Consider the following 21,775-nt stretch of genomic DNA (forward strand, 5'->3'; position numbering starts at 1 on the left):
ACCCTCTCCCGTCAATGGAAATTACGCAAACACAATTCTTCTGAACCAGAAACATTATTACAGCAGTGAAGAGGTCCAGCAGGGAGGTTCTTTTAACCTCAGTCGCTACCAAACATCTGTCCCTTCCTGTTGACTCGTTTCTTCTTCTCTTCCTTCTTCTCCGTCTCTTTCTATGCCGCCGGCCGTTAGTGAACAGCAAGGACTGTGCATTAGCGCCGCCCTGTGGCCGGCAGAGTTTTGCTCGGTCAGTGGTTCTTGTCTGCGATACTGAGGGATGGAGACACGGCGGCTGAGGAGGCGGTTGGCCCTGGTGGAGGTTCGATCTGGTGGTTTTACCCTGAATTCCCTCTAATGGCCGCGATGGGAACCATGAAGAACTCCATGAAGGAACATTTTTCACACCCCGACCTGAGTTACACGCCGAGGCCGGTCTCCTGTAATACAGGACTGTCTCAGAAAATTAGAATATTGTGATAAAGTCCTTTATTTTCTGTAATGCATTTAAAAAAACAAAAATGTCATACATTCTGGATTAATTAAAAATCAACTGAAATATTGCAAGCCTTTTATTATTTTAATATTGCTGATTATGGCTTACAGTTTAAGATTAAGATTCCCAGAATATTATCATTTTTTGAGTTTTCTTAAGCTGTAAGCCATAATCAGCAATATTAAAATAATAAAAGGCTTGCAATATTTCAGTTGATTTTTAATGAATCCAGAATGTATGACATTTTTGCATTACAGAAAATAAAGGACTTTATCACAATATTCTAATTTTCTGAGACAGTCCTGTAAGCTGAGGAGGCATCAGGGAGAATCACCACTACTGAAGAGCTTCCTGCATGTACAATCACGTCTACCGTGTCTCCTCGTTGGCATGTAACGGGTTGTTCATGACGTGAGTGAATATAAAATCACAAATATGCAATTGTTTGTTCTGCAGGTGAACTTGAAAATGAGGGAGATTACAGAAAGGGAGCACAAAGTCAAGCACCACCCTCTGGAGTCGCCGAGCCACCAGAAGGTAAAGACGGCCGATGTGACCTCCGGATGCAGAAGTTCCTTTGTTCCAACTTTTCTGTTTCACCTTTCTGAGTGTGTTTCACCTGAGTGCAGCTGAGTCAGGCAGCGATGCATTTGCAGGCAACAGCATCCTCCCTGGTTTTTACCAGACGTGACTCTTCCTGATGGCGCTGTGCAGATGTGACCCACCTCTTTTGTTTCTCTGTTTGCTTCGGAAGTAGATGTGATCCTTTTCTGTTTCTGACCTCTGACCTGTTGATCTTTCTGTTCCTCATCTGTCCCTCCCTCCCCTCTTACCCCTGCAAACTGGATAGTCTCCCTCCAAATGGTATTGGAAGCTAGTCCCTGTAAGTTGGATGCCAGCCCCCGTACACCCATAATTCCCCCTGATCCCCCTGTGCACGCATAGTTTTGTGTTGATGTGCCCGCGCCGCGGCCCGTTCGGCTCATCCAGTGCTGCTTGTGGCCGCTGTACTGGCGGGGGGGAGAAAGCAGACATTTCATTTTGCCTTTCTTTTTCTTTTTTTTTTCTTTCTTGGCCTCCTTCTGTGTGGCAAACGCGTCACATGTGTGAGGTTATTCTAATCTTTGTGAAGCATTCAGAAGATATTTCTCCAGCTAAGCATAGTTTGCTGCCTCATTTCAAGCTGAATTGCGTGATGTGGACGTGTATGTGGTATTCGCTCTCCCAGCTAGAATAAGAACCAACCATGCCCACTCTTCTTTGCTTTGCAGACCCATCCTCAGCCACCTCTTCTCTCTGACCTGCTTTTGTCATTCTTCCCTTCAGTCTTCTGCTTTCAAACATTACTTCCGGTGTTGCCCACAGCCTTCTCTGAGAATATCTCTGCTCTCTCTGTGTGTGTCAGCTTGATGTCGTGCCCGAGCTGGCTCGTTGCATGCTGGAGCCACCCGAGCTCTCTGAACTGGTACAGTTTCATCCTCGTCAAGTAAAACACCTGGTTATGTAGAGCCTGTCTCGTAGTAGAGCTGCTTGTTGGCTTGGTAGCGCCTCCTGTGACATCTGTGATGATAGTTTTGTGGAATAGCCTTCAAAAGACACTAAATAATATAGTATGCAAATAAAAAATTAGAAACATACTTTTTTTTTTTTTTTTTAATCTGTAGTCTTGTTGTACTGGATACGGTCTTATTAAATGGTGCCTCTCTATACTTGAGGGTGTGGTTCAATAGTCAGGATCAGTGATCGCCGCCACAGCAGACGTTAGGATGTGTTTCAGCTTGTTAAACCTGGCTGACTCCGTTTGGTTCTTTGTTTCATACCTGATGCACCAGTTTTCCTTTGCAAACGTTTGAGGATAGCGTAGGTCGTGTAACGTTGGTGATAGTTGGTCTCAGAGTTGTGTATTTATCTATGATACTTAAAAAAGCGTTTTCGCAGGGGCACGGTAGTGCAGCCGTCTCACAGCAAGAAGGTCCTGGGTTCAATTCCTGCTGGGGACTGAAGGCGTGTTAAGTTCCCCCATGACACCATGGGTGGGGTTGGCGAAAGGAGTTTGCATGTTCACCCCGTGTTCCCTTGGGTAGATAATGTGATGACTTTACGTCATGTGACTCATCGGAGCCCCCAGCACTGCAGCGATGTTGCTAACTTGGAGACTTTGATGCTATATCAGTGATTTTCAAACCTCTCTAGCGACATCTAGCCACTGTTTCAGGTCTTATTGGGGACGTTTTCGCTTGTTTCTAAGCGATCAGTCGGCTCCCCCGCTCCTGGTTCCAGGTCGCCTCCAGATCCAGTCAGAGCTGGATCCCCCTCCCTACCTGCCAAGCCTCTGCTGGCTGGTCCTACTGGCCTCGTGTTTAATCTGTGGTACTGGTCCGGCAATAATGAGCAATAATGAATAATGAATTATTCATACTAAAGTGTTGGGTCTTATTTTCAAGAGAGACCTCTTTTACACAATAGTGCATGATGGTAAATAAAAGCAGAAATTAGAACAGGGGATTATTGGGGGGCTCAGCTGGTGAAGTGGGTGCAGCATGTACAGAGGCTGTAGCTGCCGTGCAGGTGCAGGTTCAAATCCCAGCCTGTTGCTCTTTATTGCGCATCATCCGCCCGCCCTCTACCCAGGTTTCCTGTCTAGCCACTATCAAAGTAAAGGCCACTAGAGCCACAAAAAACCAAAAGGTTATGAATACATTACTCTTATTAATGTAATTATTGTCATCATTATTTACTGTTGTGGCCTTTAGTCAGGATAAAGAATTAGGGTTGGAATAGTGAACTTTACACTTTGTGTAAAAAGAAATCGAGGCGGAGGATTGCAATCTCAATTCTAAGCAAAATTGTAAATGTTTTTAATGTGATTTTAATTTACATTTTTTCCAGTTAGTAGATTAGAAAAAGTAAACAAAAAGCCACAGAAGATTTAGCCAAACACTGGTGACTTGTGCTGTTACCGGTCACTTTATTGTCTCTATAATTATAGAGTCGATACAACTGGATAAAGATAATGGAGCATTACTCGGATGCTGAGGGAAGTAGTCGGGAACGCTCATGCTTGAACACAGTAGGGAATTCAACCCTCGACTGAACATTCCTCAGAAAAACGGCAAAAAATTACTCAACTTGTTTTGTGGTCTCTGGCTTTGTATTTAAAATTGTGGTTAATTTTACATATAAAATGGATGAGTGGATATTCCTTTCAATTTATCACATCAGTCTAGGGCTGTTCGATTAATCGATTTTAAATCGTAATCGCGATTATGTAATTAGAACGATGTTAAAACGTGAAACTCGTAAAATCGATTTTTCACTTTTTTTTTTTTTTTTTTTTTCTTTTTTTACACCTTGTCTGCACACATATTAATGATTGATACCATATTAATGATTGATGGAAATACCTCTCAATACCTGCGACAAGTGCCCCATGGGAGAGGCTCTTTAGTGTAGGAGGGGGCGTTGTAACATGCCACCGGGCATCCCTCAAGCCAGATGCGGTAGACCGGCTCGTGTTCCTTGCAAAAAACTTTCAAATGTGAATAGCAAATGTAATGACTGACATTACACACCTCTACCTCCTTCATGGGTTGCATTATTATTTAGCATGCAAAGACCCAGTTTAGTTTAATTAGAAAATGTCTTGTTTTATTTAATTGGAAATATAACTTACTGTATGTTTGCAAGTGCTGATTTGCTGATTTTTAAGATAAAACTTTATATTTTATATTTTTTTAAACTTTTTTTCAACTTATTTTACAGAGTTTTGCACTCTATTCATTCATTTTTGGTTTAATAAGAGCAAAGTTTGCACTTAAAGCCCAATGGGGCAAATGTTCAATAAAAAAACAGCATATTTGAAATCATTTCTTTGCCTTTTGTCAATTCACAAAATAATCGTAATCGAAAATCGGATTTTGAGAGAAAAAAATCGAGATTTTATTTTTGGGCAAAATCGAACAGCCCTACATCAGTCTATAAAATGTATTGACATCCAGCTTTGTTAGATTCTGAACTGATGGCTTACTATCTTAGTAAAGTTTGACTAAAGCCTGAGTTATTGTGAGGAATAGTATTTTAGCTGCAGGCGTTTATGACGCTTGTTGATAAGATTTCATCCCCCTAAATACGTTATTTCCACCTTTTTGATCATTAAATGCAAATATCTTGCACATTATTATGCAAGGCTAGTTTTATTCAAGTAAATGGGTTTGATTTTATTATTTCTTTGAGTACTGCCACAGTGAATGCCAGTTTGATTAGCTATCACAAGACAGTAGGAGTATGTGTAAACATGAAAAAGGAATAGTATGGGTCATATATATATTTAATATATTTCTTAGATTCAGAAAAACCAAACGAGGCCGCTCTTCCCAGCTGTTAAGAGTACGAATGAAACATTTGTGAGCGAGTTTCTGTGCCGAACACACGTCTCTCGTAAGCAGGCCACCGAGTAGCCCAGTTTCCGCCCCAGTCAGCTTGCTCACGTTGCCTGGTGTAACTGGGTTTCCTCATCTGAAGACTGACCTCCTGGGCTTTCTGCTGCTCTCGTCACTCCCGTAACACGTTCATCTCCATCTCCTCACACGTGACCAGGTGTTCAGGGTTCTCCCTCACACGGGTGGTTTCTGTCCCCATTGGACCTTCTCATTCACAAATGTTATGTTTTTGAAAATGACATCTAACTGGCTGCTGATGAAGTTGAAAACAGACTTTAAACTTGGACTAATGAAACAAAACCCTTTGGGAGAACCTTGACCTGATGCCGACAGTAATTATCTAGAGAAACATCTTGGTTATTGTGCATTCACTAACCTGGATGTGAATCTCCGTACCATAGATTTAAAGTTGTGGTGGTAGTCGTTGTTTTAAGGGTGTTTGTGGTAGGTCACCTGCTGGTTTGCTTAGCTTGAACTACTCTGTGGTTGTTGTGGACTCTCATCCCTGACTCCTTCTCCTTGCTGGTTAGGTCCGGTACCGCCGAGAGCACGCTTCAGGTCGCCAGCTTCCCTTTTTCCCGCTGCTGGAAGACCTGATGAGGGACGTTTGTGATGGCGCTGCGCTTCTCACCGTGGTCCATTACTACAGCCCGGATATCATGAAGCTGGAGGGTAAGGGTTCTGTTCATGCTCAAACCTCCTCCACTATGCACTGAATGTCATATCCATGTGTGATGCTATTTTTGTCATTTGCACATGGCTTCCAGTTCCACTTCACTGTGTGACATTAATAGCCGTCAGCCGCCGCGCTGTATCCTGATTCGACCCGTTCTCTGCCCGTCTGATCAGATATCTGCCTGAAGGAAGTCCCCTCCATCGCTGACAGCCTGTACAACATCCAGCTGCTCAGAGAGTTTGCCAGCGAATACCTGAGTAGAAGCTGCTATCTGACGACGGAGGACATGCTCTACTCGCCGCCCGTGCTCAAGGTACAGAAACAGATCAGGCTCTCAGTCGCTGCTCGTCTGCACTCAGGCGGTTAATCATTGCCAGTACTCGAGTTGAGGGGGGATGAGGGAGGATGGCATTCCCCCCTGAAATAAAAACGGTCAAAATCATCCCCCCCTGTAAAACTATCATCCCTCCTTTCCATCCCTTATGTCATTTCATCAATTAATGTGGTTTTACTGCTATTTCAACATTTAGAGTCATCACCAGAAAAATAACAGCAGAAAAGTAACTTATTTGACAATTTTCATCTGTTTCAAGTAAATTTTCACTTGAAATAAGTAGAAAAATCTGCCAGTGGGACAAAATTTATCTTCTTATTACAAGCAAAAAAATCTTGTTCCACTGGCAGATTTTTCTACTTATTTTAAGTGAAAATCTACTTGAAACAAGTGAAAATTGTTGTTTTTTCCAGTGATGAGTCTTTTTTTAAGTCTAATGAGATTTTTTTAACTAAAATAAGACATTTTAACTAGAAATAAGACAAATATTCTTGTTAAGATTTTGAGTTTTTGCAGTGATCTATTTTACTTATCCTGTGAAGGACAGAGTCATATTGATAAGTTCAGAAAAGTGTTTTTTATTGTTGTGTTTTGATGTATTTGATGTAAACCCAGTGGATATTTAAAGCTTACAGAAGGCTGCATTTAACTGCTGCTATGTCATTCCTGCAGTATTTCTGCAGGTGTTTGGTCAGTGCTATTATTTGTAATATATTATATTATTTGTAATCAGCACAAATTATCTGTCCCCATATGAATTTTTTTTTTACAACTCGAGTACTGATCGTTGCTTGTTGTTTGTTCAGCACAACGTGATGGTGTTCATCGCTGAACTCTTCTGGTGGTTCGAGACGGTCAAACCAGAGTTTGTCCATCCCAGAGATCTTCAAGAGTTTAAAGATGGTAAGCATGGTGTTGCAGAGAGCTAGATTTAAAGGTTCTGACCTCCGGCTCGGGCAACAAGTTTAATGGTCAGCACACAACTGTCTTCATCCGTAGCTCGAGCCATGTCTCATCCCAAGAGTGCCCGTCCATCAGTGCCCATCTCAAACGCCACCAAGCGCAGCTTCCTGGTGGATAACCAGAGCAGCCCCGAAGCCTGCAACAGGTACTTCCTGCACCCCGAAGACTCTGAGCCCCTGTAAGTCTCTGCTCGCTTTCTTCCACGTTCCCCTTCACAATGATCTAACCAGTTAACAGCAGCTGCCAGAACCAGCCTGGTCAATATTCTCATGTGTCCTGGTTTCCACGGCAGCTTGTCTTTGACTGTCTTGCAACCTGCTCGGCGTTTCTGTTCAAATGTTTTTCTTGAGATGTGACCGGAAATGTTCCGTTTTTATTTATTTTGTTTTCATTTTCTGTGTTTTTCGGTTTTAAAATAGCCAGAATTTGGTTTTTAGCATTTTATGCAACTATAACCCCAATACAGTATATAAAGTAATGAAATATAGACAGTTTATGCCATTAGAACTGAAAATGTTTGTGTTTTCATACTTTTAAACATATTTAAAGGCAAATACACAGCAGTAGTTATTCTGGTGTCCAACAAAACATTCCTTTTTTGGGCATAAACAAAAAAATTCCAAAAGTTTTTTGCATGAAATAAATAACTAACAAATAAATAACTCAAATAGGCCTTTCAATATCAATTTAAAGTGCAAAAAAAAGAAAGAAATTGCAACAGCTCATGCAGTAAACAAATCATTTTAGCTTGTATAATTTTTCTTCTGGTCATAAGACACATACGTTGTCATGACAAACCGTGTCTCCGATAACAAGAAACCGAACAAACTATAGTAAATATAGATAATATGAACTTCATTGAACTAATAACATTTTGAAATTTAAGATAAAATATCCAAAGCACTGACCACTGGTTGTGCACGGGTGGGCATCACCTTTAAAGTACATGATCGTCAGCCTCTTTGTGTTACGTTTATGCTTTTCAGTCTGTAAGTGATTCCTCCAGTCAACCGTGTGCTGGTCAAAACCTGCAGATCATTGAATCTCCAGACGCGTAACGGTCCTGGGGAAGCTGCTCTGGACCTGGGAGTAAACCGGTGCTTCTGTAGCTTCTTCTGGTTTCTCAGGCGGCGCTTGGACATGTTTGGTTTGTTTTGTTGATGAGGGCAGCGGGGGCGGGATGGGCAGAGAAGCGCGCAGTGTCCACAGCTTTTAGTGACCCTTCTTGGAGCATTGTCTCGGAAGAAAAGTTTATTTAGTCCAGGAAAAAAAAAAAAACTTATGCAAATTGCCGTTTAGTTCTGTTATATTGTGCGTTTAAATTCTGTTTTTAATCTCCAATTCCACGATCACGGATTCTGTAGGGCTCTATTTGATGGATCAGATTGTTTTTTTTTTTATATAATCTGTATTTAGAGTTAACTGTGTCCCACAGATCTGCTGGAGATTCTCCACCAGCTTATTTTGCTTTGTTTTTTGAACAAGTTACAACAATTTATGTATTTTTTTTGGTTTGCAGTAAGGGCGGTCCAACTTTCAGCCCCTCCCACCCACTCTTGCCCCTGAGACAGCGGCAGCAGAGACAGCAAGGAGAGGACAGTGCAGGTGGAGATAAGTCATCACATCTTTTTGAAGGAAACAAGGTTTTGTGTCCAACTCAAACTGTTGTTTGTTTTTCCTGGGTTAGGCCTGAGGACTCGGTCCAACTCCTTGACTCAGATGGACGGATCCAGAGGCTCGGTAGTAGCCTGGCCGGACAAGAGGCAAAGGTGTGTTGAAATATAATGATGAGCATGCATTTTAATCTAAAGCAGTAGTGTACAGTCATGTAAAACTTTAAATGCATCCTCTTCAGGGACGCGACGGATAAAAAAACTCACGGTTCGGATCATTTGTCGGATCAGCAAAAACAAAAAAAGACAAATAAACATAAGTTTTGTCTTTTCATTTATTAACATTATTGAAATATATCAAATCAACTTGAAGTGCACAAGGCATAATATCTTCTTTTGAACATAATTAATGAAAAATGATTTTAAAGTGCAAATCATCTTCCTAGAAACATGGATAGTGAAATAAAACCTATGTCCACATCAACACAGACGAATAAAAGAGAGAAATCAAAACACAATTTAAAATTCTTTTTCAAGAAAACAAGGATGTTTACATCGTCTGGGGAGAGTTTGGACCTCCTTGCACCAGTAAACGCTGCTTCAGCCCGGCTACATAAATGCTGCGGTGATGAGCTTGTTGAGCCTTCGTTTGACTTCCGTCACGGGAATCAGATCCAGAAGATGCAGCTGCAGTGGTTAGGGGATGACGTTAACGCAGAGCTCTAGGTTCATGTCAATTAAAAACAAAGTTAAATAGAGAAAGGGACCGATGGCCGGCCACGCGGGGATCTTCTCTGGGACTGGGAGAAGAAGATCCATCTGAATACACTTTCCTACAGAGACGTGGAAAAGAAAACCCAATGTGTCGTCAAAAAAGAAAAAGATGGGGAGAAATGTGGAAAAATAAATATGTTGTAAACTCAAATTAGAGTCTTCTGTATCTGGAATGAATGTATGAATTGTAAAATGGGTTTGGCTAAATACAATCTGTGACTAAAACTAGACTAAAATGGTTCTGGACAATTCTGACTAAAATAAGACTAAAATGCTCAGACTTTTACTTCACACAACTAAAAGGAGAATGAACGTGACTAAAACTAATAAAAACTAAAATGATAGCTTGATCCAAAGACTAGACAAAAACCAACATTGAAACGTGTGAAAATACTTTGTTTTTATCAATCCGTCTTTCTGAAGTCGTTCAGGTTAATGTAATGATGGCGATGATTCCTCATTAGTTCAGTCGAGCTTACAGCTGAACTACGAGTCAGTTTCCACCGACAGTTTCTCTCTCTGTTTCCCATCAGGCCGATCTCAACGCTGAGTCCCTTCATGCTGCATTCAGCGGACGGCGACGCAGACTTGGCTTCCGGTGACAGCGTGAGTCTGGCGCGCTCCATCAGCAAGGACAGCCTGGCCTCCAACATCATCAACGTCACCCCCAAACACCAGACGACCGGCCTCCACCCGTCACACGCCGCCATCCGCAAAGTCAACGGCCACAGTCTGCTGAGCAACGTCAGTATGGAGGACGAGGGCGAAGCCTCGGCGGTGGTGGCGAGGACTGACGGCTCCGTCGTCCCTAGACGGGTCGATGGGACACAGGTTGCCGCCGCCGCCCTCGTCGGACCCAAACCTGCACCGGAGGGCTTTTTCTTAGAACCACTAATGCCTGCCGTGCTCAGACTGGCCAAAGAGAAGTCCGTGTGCCTGAACAAGGAGGAGGAGAGCGGCGAGGGGCCCCGGCCCGGAGAAAAGGCTCCTCCCCACCGAGGAGAGGGAAGTAGAGCAGCCGCTCACAGGAAAGCTGCCCCCCATCTGAACCAGACGTTTACGTCCTCGGTGGAGGACGAGGGCTCGTTTCAGGAGCCGCTGCGGCACCAGACGACCTCCAGACCCGTCATCGGCAGCGTCCTGGACTCCTCGTCCAGGGAGCCCGCCGAGGGTTTTTACCTGCACTCGGACGCCGAGGAACCGAAGGAGCAGGGGCTGGACGCCGAGCTGGAGGACCTGGACGAGGAGGACGAGGACCTGGACGAAGCCCTCACCACTAAAGAACCAAACTACCCGAGGAAGGGATACATTGAGGAAGACGAGGAGGAGGAGTCGGCCAAGCTGCAGGAGGACATGAATGTAAAAGAGCACGAAGACAAAGATGTGAACGGAGGCAGCGGCTGCTCGAGCCCCTGCCTCAGCACGCACTCCCAGGCCAGCAGCATGGCCAGCGGCAGCGTGCGCATGACGTCCTTCGCCGAGCGTAAAGCGCATCAGCAGCGCTTCGGCAGCAACCACGACCTGCGCTCCAGCGCCTCCAGCTCCCAGAGGACGACCCCCGACGGGTCGGAGAGCAGCGCGCCGCTGGCGTCCTCCTGGAGGTTCAAGAGGGACCAGAGCCCGTCCTCCCCGCTGGGAGGCTGCACGCGCTCGGGCGAGGGCGGCGGCGCGACCGTCCTGGCCTCGGAGATCATCCAGCTCCGCATGCAGCTGGAGGAGAAGCGGCGCGCCATCGAGCACCAGAAGAAGAAGATGGAGGTGCTGTCGGCGCGGCAGCGGCAGAAGCTGGGGAAAGCAGCCTTCCTGCACATCGTGAAGAGAAGCGGAAAGAGCGACACGCTGCCCAACCCGCTCAAAGCCGACCTCTGTAAAGAGGTCAACAAGGCGGGGGGCCCGGCGAGTAAAGACGACACGTGCGTGGATTCCCTGAGAGGGGAGAAGGAGATGGAGACGGCCCCCCTCGGGACCCCGGAGAGAGAGGAAAAGAGAGGAAACGGCGGAAGCTTCCACCCCGAGGAAGACCTGGACCTGAACGAGTGCAGCCGCTCCATCGAGCTGCTGAACGACGCCATCGGCAGCATCCAGCAGCAGATGATGCAGCTGTCGCTGCAGCAGGAGGTGCTGATGAGGCAGAACGTGCAGGCCCCGCCCCTTCCGCCTAACGCCGCCCCGCCCACTCCCCACGCCGCCCCGCCCACTCCCCACGCCGCAGACAAGAATGGAGACTTCAAGACGGGGACGAGCTTCCACATCGTGGAGCAGCTCTCTGGTCCCGGCTCCGGCTCCGGCTCTACCAGGAAACCCCCCAAGCTGAGCTCGGGCCGCAGCTCCCGGTCCAAAGCAGCAGAGCAGAAGTCTAAGGAGCCGAGTCGGCAGGCCGGCAGGGCGGCCACGCCCACCCAGGGCCGGGCAGAGACGCTCCCGACCCCGAGGCAGCCGACCGGGGGCCGGTCCCCCCGGGCCGAGCAGCCGGAACCCCCCACGGACCGGCCGGGTTCCGGCCACGTCCGCAGCGCCACCTACCGCCTCCACGACGAGGCCAACATGCGCCTGCCCACCCGAGTGGACCTGACGTCGCTGGCCGGCCCGGAGGATTCCTCCGGCGAGTGCGTGTCCAGCACCGGGACGGAGCCGGAACCGGACTCGTCGGACTGCGAGCCGTCGGAGGAGCTGCAGCGCAGCAAGGCCCACCTGGTGGAGGTGGACCTGTCGGAGCTGCAGGCCCGGGAGGCGGAGCAGGACGGGGCCGCGGAGGGCGGGGACGGAGAGCAGAAGTCGGTGATGGGCTTCTTCTTTAAGGTACGGGTTTCCCCAAACTCCTAAAAACCAAGAATGAAAGAGATTTACCGTATTTTCTGGACTATAAGCCGCTACCTTTTTCATAGGTTTTGAACCATGCGGCTTATACAAAGGTGCAGATATTCTGTGGATTTTTCTTCCACCACTCAGGGCGCTCTAACCGGAATTAGAATCAAAACTAAGACAAAATAAATGCAAAGAAGAATACGCTACTTCTTCTTTAGCAGATAAAAGTAGGTAGAAGCAGATTTCAAACAGATAAATAGATAAATAAATACCGGTTATTTTCTCTTGGTTCTGTCCCGTTTTAATCAGCAAAGTTGCTGCCGTGTTAAAATACACTGTTAGGAAAGGATCTATTTAGGTACAAACATGTACATCATTTACAGTTCAACATCCTTCTGTACATGTAGGAAATATCTAATCTAACAACATAAATATCTGCGGCTTGCATATCTTTTTTTTTTTTTTTAAATAGAGCTTAGTGGCTTGTATGCAGGTTTAGTTTAGTTTATTAAGAATCCCCATTAGCTGGTACCGTAGTAACCAACTAGTCTTCCTGGGGTCCACAAAGAACAACAACAAGAATATAAAACAGTCAATCACACCATCCACAATATATCATACATTTACAAATACTAATAATAATAATAAAATAATTATAAAAATATATGATGTTAAAACACTTAAGACAAACATTTAATAATTATATGAACCTAAAATTCATTTGCACTAAAACACACAACGGAACCATTCGACATACAGCCAAGTCAACATTATAATCTAAAATCTCAAATCTAAAATAAGATTTAAGTTTCTTTTTAAATATTTGTTTACTTTCTAAGACAGAGATTGTGAGGCAGATTATTCCATAGGGTTATTGCTCTATAGGTAAAAGATCGTGATAAGGCATTTGTTCTTGGGTGAGGCAGCTCCAGCTGACCTTTGCTGGACCCTCTAGTGTCATGATCATGCACAGTACGTCTAAAAACAATATGTTTAAATAAAAAGTCAGGTGTTTTACTGATTAAGACTGACTTAAACATCACAGCTGTGTTTAAAGCTAACCTGTTTACTACTGTCAACCATGAGAGAGAATCATGCATGCGGTTAATATTTGATCGGGTAGAGCAACCCAATACCAGGCGTGCAGCTTTATTTTGGGCAATCTGCAGCTTTCTGAGCTCACCTTTAGCGGCAGATCCCCAGACCACAGAACAATACTCAAGGTGACATAATACTAAACTCTGCACAGTCTGACACAAGAGGGGTCGAGCAACAAAGGAAGCACATTTCCTACAGATACCAACAGCTCTTCCCATCTTTAAGATGATTTGACTAATATGATTACTAAAATAAAGTCTGGAATCCAACATAAGTTTGACAGAAGTTTGAATCTCCACTTGTTCAACAGTCACATTATTTAACTTTAAATCTAGCTTTGGGATACAAGATAACTTGTGTCTTGAACCTAATAAAATGCTTTTTGTTTTAGGGATATTGAGGACTAACTTATTACAAGAAATCCAATCATGTAGAACTTGCAGTTCCTTATTAAGAACATAATTTAATTCGCTGCATGAGGGCGCAGCATAATACAAGGTTGAATCATCTGCATAAAACACAACTTTTGCACTTTCAGTAGCCCAAGCTAGATCATTAATAAACACAGTGAACAGTAACGGTCCGAGGCAGCTGCCCTGAGGCACACCACACTCTAGATCCCTACTGTTCGATATGCCACCATTCAAATGCACCTGTTGTGATCGAGATGACAAATAATTATGGATCCACATTAATGCCAGTGGTCCAAAACCATAACATTCAAGTTTCTTTACCAAGAGACAGTGATCGAGCAAATCAAAGGCAGCAGTTAAATCTAACAACACAGCCCCACCATCAAAGAATTGTCAATAGCTCTAAACCAGTCATCAGTCATTTTTATCAAAGCAGTAGACGTGGAATGGCTAGTTCTATAGGCATGCTGAGACATAGTTATCAAATTATTCGTAAAGAAAAATCATGAATCTGCATATATACAACCTTTTCCATGATTTTGCTCAGAACAGGAATAATGCTAATCGGTCTGGAGTTGGAGGTGCGGCTTGTGTATCTTTTTTTATTATTATTTTAAAAATAGAGCAGCGGCTTATAGTCCAGAAAATACGGTATTCATTCATGGTGATTTAAGAAGTTTCAGCTGGAAGTGATGAAGAAAATCATTGTTTTTATCTATTTTTTTTTTTATCTTAGCTTCACTGGTATTTATTTTTTCATCAGTTATTTCAGCAGCACTCGGTTTCTGTTCTAGTTAAGCTGTGGGTTCTTGTTCCAGGATGAGCAGAAAGCGGAGGACGAGCTTGCTAAGAAGAGGGAGGCGTTCCTGCTGAAGCAGCAGAGGAAGGCCGAGGAAGCCCGCGTCCGCAAACAGCAGCTGGAGGCCGAGTCGGAGCTGAAACGGGATGAAACCCGGTAAACTATAGATTTATATAAAACTAACGAGTGATGCAGACGGTTACGGCGACTGTGAGATGATTAATTCAGGTTTTGGTTTCCGGCCCAGGCGGAAGGCGGAGGAGGATCGCGTGCGTAAGGAGGAGGAGAAGACGCGGCGGGAGCTGATCAAGCAGGAGTACCTGCGGAGGAAGCAGCAGGAGATGCTTGAGGAGCAGGGCCTGGTGAGGCCCAAAACTCCCAAAACCCCCAAACCCAAGCAGAAGCACAAGCACAAGTGTGTTCTCAGGGAAGAGTCCTCCAGCGACACCTTCTCCAAGTGCTCTTCCACACGTAAGTCTGCATCTCCTGGTGACTTTTAGCTCCGGTTCAGTTTCTCCGTGACCTCAGAGCCCGCTGATCTGATCTGAGTTCTGATTAGTGTTGATTGTAACCCGGATTGAATCGTTTCAGTACAACCTGCTGCGTTTAACCCTTTATGACCTACCATAGAACAAGTCTGCCTAAGCATATTTTTACATTTCTGCAGGCTATACTGCTATTTTATGGAGTATTTTTATTTGCTATGTGGTTTGTGTGTGTGTGGGTGTCGCTGAGTAATCTTTTGTGAAAATCTCTGATAAAAAGCACGAACAAGAGCGCAAATTAAAAGCGACTAGTTTCCCGGGGGAAAGATTTCACCTCCCTTTTTGTGGGAAGTGTGTCGTGAAACATTCCAACCTGATGACAGGCTGACATGATGTGTGTGTCAACATATGTCAACGTAGGATGAGCTGTGAACACGTATCGGATCTATAAATAACCCGCCATGTCAATTATAAAGATTTCCGTGTGAACAATTTTACTGGATTATTATGGGATTTTTCCAAATGATTTAATGGATTAAAACTCTGGGATACTAAATGCAGGATATGTAAGTGAAACTCTTCCTGTTCAACATGCAAAAAGAATGATTGCTCTGTTTTATTTGGTTGTAATTGTACATACGTTTTGAAAATCAATATGTAAAGGGGAGCGCCGGCGCTCCAGCCGGTCGTAAAGGGTTAAGTGATAGTGATCCTTAAGCCGGGTATACACTGTGCGATTATCGGTCGTGCAACTATTTTTTGGATCGGGCCGGATTTCAACCCAATCGTTGGTCGTGCCTCGTGCAGTGTACGTGGGGTAACGACAAGAGATTAACACCTCACGACGAGCTCCCGATCACAAATCGTGTGCTCGCAAGAAAATCAAACGTGTTTGAAATCCTGGTCGTGTTACGACCCGATTTGCCTCATCCTTTCACAGAGAGCATGCGCAATCTCTGATGTCACGTCAAAAACTATTTGTAGTTTAAAGTGTTGCAAATTCACATTACAAATCATGTTTTAATAGCAGAAAAAAAAAAGACTGCATTTCTCATGTCTGCCCAACCATACGCATACGGCGTAGGGTACGCGGCGACCCGCACCGTACGGAGCGCGACGCCGCGTAACCTACGCCGTAGGCTCTGCGTTGGTGTAACGCGGAACCATAAATATGCCTTTAGTGTGCGCTCTGTACGCTGTTCGGAACACTTCTCTTCTCTGTTGTGCTCATTTTGCTGGGACGCCGGGTCCCTCCGCCGAGACACAACTTTTGCGGTATGCATTCATTGTTGTGTCTAAAAATGATGCTTGATGGTCTCTGTCCCACGCAGCCGAAAGCCTGAGCAACACCCAGTCGGGCTCCAGTCTGTCCCTGGCCTCGGCCGCCACCACCGAGGCCGACAGCGTCCACTCGGGCGGCGCCGGCTCCCAGCGGTAAGTTGATGCCCTTGAAGCTGCTGTTAGCGTTGTGAAGCGCGGCTAACGCTAACGCTGCTCTGTGTCCAGCTGCGACTCCGTGGAGTCGTTTCCCGGCACGAGGAACAACAGTCGGACTGCAGAGAGAGACTGGGACAACGGCTCCACCGCCTCCTCCGTCACGTCCATGGCTGAATACACAGGTAACTGGCATCCACAGGTATCGCCATGGCGATGGGCCTCTGTTCATCAATCCACCGCCACGGAGCATCAACACCTGCAGTGGGAACCAGAGCTGTCATAACGTTTTTAAGTTTTTAGTTGTACGACTATATCAGTTAGTTTTAAAATAAGTGCATCAATAGCTTTGGTTTAGTTTAGTGTTTGAATCACTGATTTACAGATACGGACAAATAATCTAGGATGAAAGAATCGAATCAACAAACTTCCTTCGTCGTTTGAGTCAAATGATAAACTAGAAAAATGCAAACATTAAAACAACAAGGGCTTGAACTGAAAATGAAAACTTTGAGTTTTTATTTAGTTTTATAAAAGTCCTTAATTGTTATTTTGATTCTAATTAACAGAATGATTTTTTCCCTCTTGGTTTCCATCAACTATAATAACTCTGATGTGAACACGACGTCGTTGGGATGTCGTCGCCCGTCTGTTTACTCACAGTAGTGTTTATTATTTGGTGTGTTTTAGGTCCCAAACTCTTCAAGGAGCCCAGTGCCAAGTCCAACAAGCCCATCATCCACAACGCGATCTCACACTGCTGCCTGGCAGGAAAAGTCAACGAGCCCCAGAAGAACCAGATCCTGGAGGTGAGTCGGGATGTGGAGCAGCTTTATTTACTGCTAAAGGGACCGTAACGGGGAAAAGTGTCTGGAAAGTGCTTTTTGATCCACTGAATTATGTTTACTAGGTGAAGTCGCACTAGAACGTGATTGTTTGACTGTCTACATACAGCTAGACCTGTAACTGCCTCCATGACGTCGACACGTCGACTTCAAAATATCGTGGACTCCATATTTTGTCGTTGACGCATCGCAGCGCAGCGCGGGTCACCCAGAGTTTCCACTTTGCAGACCAAAACTGCGACGTCCTCACAGATGTTTTCTGGTCATAACTCTGTTTACTGGCATGAAAAACGTTTTTTAGTCGGTTAGCAGAAGCTAAAGTGCCACCAGAAAATGAATCCTACTGAAAACATTTTTTTTTATTTTATTTTTTTAGTTCCACCCGCCATAGAAAGGTTCCTTTCGTGATTAGACTTTTTTATGTTATAAAAGTATGTAATTTAGTGTGAAACAGAGCCCTGTTCTATGCAAATATGTTATTTTTAACAGATTTGGATAATATGCAGTGGTTTTTTGTGATTTTCTACACGAGAGATTTTTGCTCGTGTAGAAACAGGCCTTTTTATTTTGTATAATTTTATTCTATATTTATATTTTGCTGTGCAAAACTGTTTAATAAATTATATTATTATGGATTTTTTATATTTATTTGATACATTATGGTTTTTATTAATCGAACAGAAAAATAATCGTTAGAAAAATCTTCCAATTTCTCATTAGATTAGTCGTCTCATTGATAAAATAATCCCCCGATTAATTGTTTTAAAAATAATCGCTTACCCCCCCCACCCTACGTACAGCAAAGAAATAGAAACTTTACTCAGCTGATTCAGAAAGTAGGAGGATTTATGATGAAGGGCCGGCGAAGCGTGGCCTCGCCGAGCCGCCGCATATTTTTCCTCCTCAGATTTCATGTTTTTGTTTTATCTTCAGTCCATTATGTTGATGTCATTTATCCAAAATGAAAAAAGGAGGTTGTAAACTGTTTATTTCCAGGTGATTTGTAGAAATAAAATCAATTGATCATGTAAAAAATGACACCTGTCCCTCTGCCCCCCCAGGAACTGGAGAAGTGCGAGTCCAACCACCTGATGATCCTGTTTCGTGACGGCGGCTGCCAGTTCCGGGCGCTCTACTCCTACTTCCCCGACACCGAGGAGATCCAGAAGCTGACGGGAACCGGGCCCAAGAGCATCAGCAAGAAGATGATCGACAAGCTGTACAAGTACAGCTCGGACCGGAAGCAGTTCACCGTCATCCCCGCCAAGACGGTGTCGGTCAGCGTGGACGCCCTGACCATCCACAACCACCTGTGGCAGGCCAAGAGAGGCGGCGCGCCAAAGAAGGCCGGGAAGTAGCGGCGAGGCCGGAGCCGCGGCCGTCCACGCCGTCTTCTCTCCATCCTGCTTGTTTCTGAATCGGACTCGCCGAGGCTCGCCGACGAGCTGGGCCTGGAAATCTGCTGTCTGGGAACACCGGGACACCCGTGGGTGGACCAGGGCGAGGGAAAGGTGTGAGTGAGTGAGTGTATGTGTGTGAGTGTGTGTCACAGGTGATCTGAAGACGTTCTGGTGCTTGCAAAACAAAAAGAGGAATGCTGGCTGATCAGCTTTTTCTTCCGTTGATGTCCATGAGATTAGTTGAGGTTCATGTTATGTCGACTACTTTCCCCCCCCGAGGAGCATGTGGCGTTTCCTCTCGTAGTGGATGTTAGTTTTATATGAAGTATTTATTAGTTCAGCACTGTGGCGGCTGCAGCGTGGAGACGCTCCCTCCCCTCTGGGTGAGTCTGGACCTGGATCAGGGAGGGAGTTTTGTACGACCCGTCAGGACACCGGATCACCCCCCCAACCCCCCAACCCCCCAACCCCCCCACCGCCTCTTCCCGCCTGGATCGTCCAGTCAGACTGGCATCGCCGACTTCTGCCTCACCAGGGTCCTCCGGAAACCTGCTGCTCTGAACTGTCTTGTCCCTCCGTCAGGGGCTCCCCGGGCCCCCCGGGCCCCCCCGCAGGTTGGCCTTTCACGCATCCTGGTACTTTGGTCTATTTATTCAACGGCTTTTAAACTAGACGCTGATCATGTAGCGCTGGATATGTGTGTCGCAAAAACTGTCATTTTAAATACTTTTATTTGGTAAGACGTACTTTTTTTTTCCTCTCCAGGAATCAAGACGGGAACTAAGAGGCTTTGGTACATCAATGATGCTGATTTTATTATTATAATAATAATAATAATAATTATTATTGTTATAATAATAATTATTATTATAGCAAAGTGGTTTAGTCCCGCGGACGTTGTGTTTCCATCATAACGGCAGTTCTGATGTTTAGAGCTTAGTTGTGACCCCCCCCCCACCTGAACTGTGCACTCATGAACACTTGTAAACCCGCCCCGTGTGTTTCCGTTGGCCTGTCCTTCCCGTCTTCACACGAACGGCGCCCACCCCGGCTTCCTGCCGCTCCGCGTCCACCGACAGTATTTGATATTCACCAGGGTGGGGGGTCAGGGGTCGGGGGTCGGGGCTGTGGGTCAGTCGTGTACCAACATTAAAGAACATTCCTCCGAGGTGTTGACAAACACTGCCACACGGTCTCTCTTCTCTTCTGTCTTCTGAAAAAGTGCTTTTCCTTCCTTTTTTCTGTTTAGAAACTGTTAGTTGGCTCCAGGACAGCGGCAGTGTTGCACGTGCACTTTACTTTCTTTATGTCTCCACATTTAAAATAGATGAATGACACTGTTGTCGACGTGCACTCCAGTGTGAGAAGCCAAACACGAGGGTTGAGGCTGAAGGCCCCGCCGCCCGTCGCTGCCGCCGCCGGGGGCAGCACCGTACTTGAGCTGTCATTTGCTGCAGATTGATTGTTTTTGTTTATTTTGTTGGGAGGGGGGTAATCTTTAATTGTATGAGAGTGTATTTTTATGTTAACTAAAAGATTGTATTAGCATCGATCACCATTTTTGTTACACTAGCGTTCTCTCATCCGTGCTGATTTCACCGTTGGTCTCATCTATTTATTTTAAATTGAAGCACTGAAACGAACATTTTCAAGTCAATAAAAGTCACAATTTTCATTTCTATTTTCTCATGGCTTCATTTGTCCATTTGTGAGTCACTTTCTCTCTTTTTAATTTTTTTTTAATTTTGCTATTTCTAGAGCCCCACCGTTGATTTTGAGCGTTTTCTTCTTTCTGGATGTTATTTATTTCTTTATTTACACTGGAATCTTTTCTTTCCACAAGCGGCTGAGAGGTGGTTTTAAACGGTTACGGGGTTTCTGTTTAGAGATGAGCGCTGTAACCGTGGCAACTCTGTTTCCTGTTCACGGCTGGTTGTTCAAGTGATCAGACCGTCACTGCAGAGCCGAGACTGAGACCTGCATCCCTGGTCCGACTGCTCACCATGACGGCTCAGTTCTCTCGTTTGTTATTGATAAACAATCATAAAAACTAAAGGTGAGACCTGCGTCCTCACAGGTGGAGCTGCTCTCCCCGAGCTGCTGGCAGTCGTCCCTCTCAGTCGTCCGTGTAACACAGTCTTGTTCTGTCCAAATATTCCCTCATGCGAGTACTTTGTACTTTAATTGATAATCAAGTAGATGACTTGGACTGTAGGAAGGTTTTGGGTACTAAAAGTCCAATAAAGGATACACAAAGTTATGGGAAATAAATATTTCTGAGAAACTGAACAGGGAGGTTTAAAGCCGAGGACACACCAACCCACAAGTGTCGAGTGGCAAAAGTCCAGATTTCAACTTGTTTCCAATGATCTGGGGGACCGTCGCAAACCTTCAGACAAAGATCAGGGTTCAGGGAGTCCTAGGAATTATTAGGAACTAAGAGGATCAATGGCAGCCAGAAGTTGATTTGATTTGATTGCTGGTCTGAAGCTTCCAGGTGTCGTTTATCTCACGTCACCAATCATCTTGGAGATTCAATCAAGAGTTACGTAATCAGAGTTTGTTGACGATCTTCCCATGAGCCGATGTCCCAGCGACTTGACCACGATGGATTTATGTTTCTCCATGTAGGGCATTGCAGTGTTTTTGTCATTAAACTTTAATATCTAAAGAGGAGGCTATATCTCTCTCCAGATTTGGTCCCAGGTATATCACACCTGGTTGTGGCCGTGAGGGACATGGGAGTCATCGACTCCACAGTGTTTGAGAGTGAAAACCTCTCCTCCGTCACCAGGCTCAGCATCAACAACGTCCGTATCTCAACAATCACCAAGGACGCCTTCCAGCCTTTGGGCCGACTCTCAGATCTCAGTGTCGGAGGGAACCTGCAGTCACGCGTGGATACAGACGTTCTCAGGACCCTCAACCTCTCGGGGAACCTGATTGAAGCTGTCCACGAGTCTCACCCAGCTCAAGCTGAGCAGCAACGAGATACAGAGCATCCATCCGAACTGGATGTTAAAGGGATTATGGCATCTAATACCTATTTTAAACAGGCCTTGAATGTCTTAAAAACAAGCTTTTGATTTATTTTGCTAACTAAATTAGAAATACAGCCTCTGAGCCATGTCTTTAGCATCCCATTCTCTAACCTCATTATCTATGTGGGATTCTGAGTGGGCGGGGAGGTTATGATAATGAGACACT

General features: G+C 45.1%; 1 protein-coding gene across 2 annotated transcripts in view; it reads left to right on the plus strand.

Moving 5' to 3' along the window:
* camsap1b (calmodulin regulated spectrin-associated protein 1b) overlaps positions 1-19,027 on the plus strand; it is a 47,543-nt gene extending 28,516 nt beyond the window's left edge. The window contains exons 5-18 of one of the 2 annotated variants that reach the window (XM_061730521.1): positions 947-1,027; positions 5,460-5,601; positions 5,779-5,918; positions 6,746-6,842; positions 6,939-7,080; positions 8,422-8,507; positions 8,590-8,671; positions 9,823-12,088; positions 14,424-14,560; positions 14,652-14,875; positions 16,221-16,323; positions 16,396-16,508; positions 17,014-17,132; positions 18,230-19,027. In XM_061730521.1, the coding sequence (XP_061586505.1) occupies positions 947-1,027; positions 5,460-5,601; positions 5,779-5,918; positions 6,746-6,842; positions 6,939-7,080; positions 8,422-8,507; positions 8,590-8,671; positions 9,823-12,088; positions 14,424-14,560; positions 14,652-14,875; positions 16,221-16,323; positions 16,396-16,508; positions 17,014-17,132; positions 18,230-18,526 (4,029 nt within the window). In that variant the 3' untranslated portion in view covers positions 18,527-19,027. The remainder of the gene's footprint in view (positions 1-946; positions 1,028-5,459; positions 5,602-5,778; positions 5,919-6,745; positions 6,843-6,938; positions 7,081-8,421; positions 8,508-8,589; positions 8,672-9,822; positions 12,089-14,423; positions 14,561-14,651; positions 14,876-16,220; positions 16,324-16,395; positions 16,509-17,013; positions 17,133-18,229) is intronic. The other variant, XM_061730522.1, reaches the window with a different exon arrangement.
* Positions 19,028-21,775: the final 2,748 nt, after the last annotated feature.

The sequence above is a fragment of the Cololabis saira genome, chromosome 9 (genome assembly GCF_033807715.1).
Source record: "Cololabis saira isolate AMF1-May2022 chromosome 9, fColSai1.1, whole genome shotgun sequence".
In the NCBI taxonomy this organism is placed as follows: Eukaryota; Metazoa; Chordata; class Actinopteri; order Beloniformes; family Belonidae; genus Cololabis; species Cololabis saira.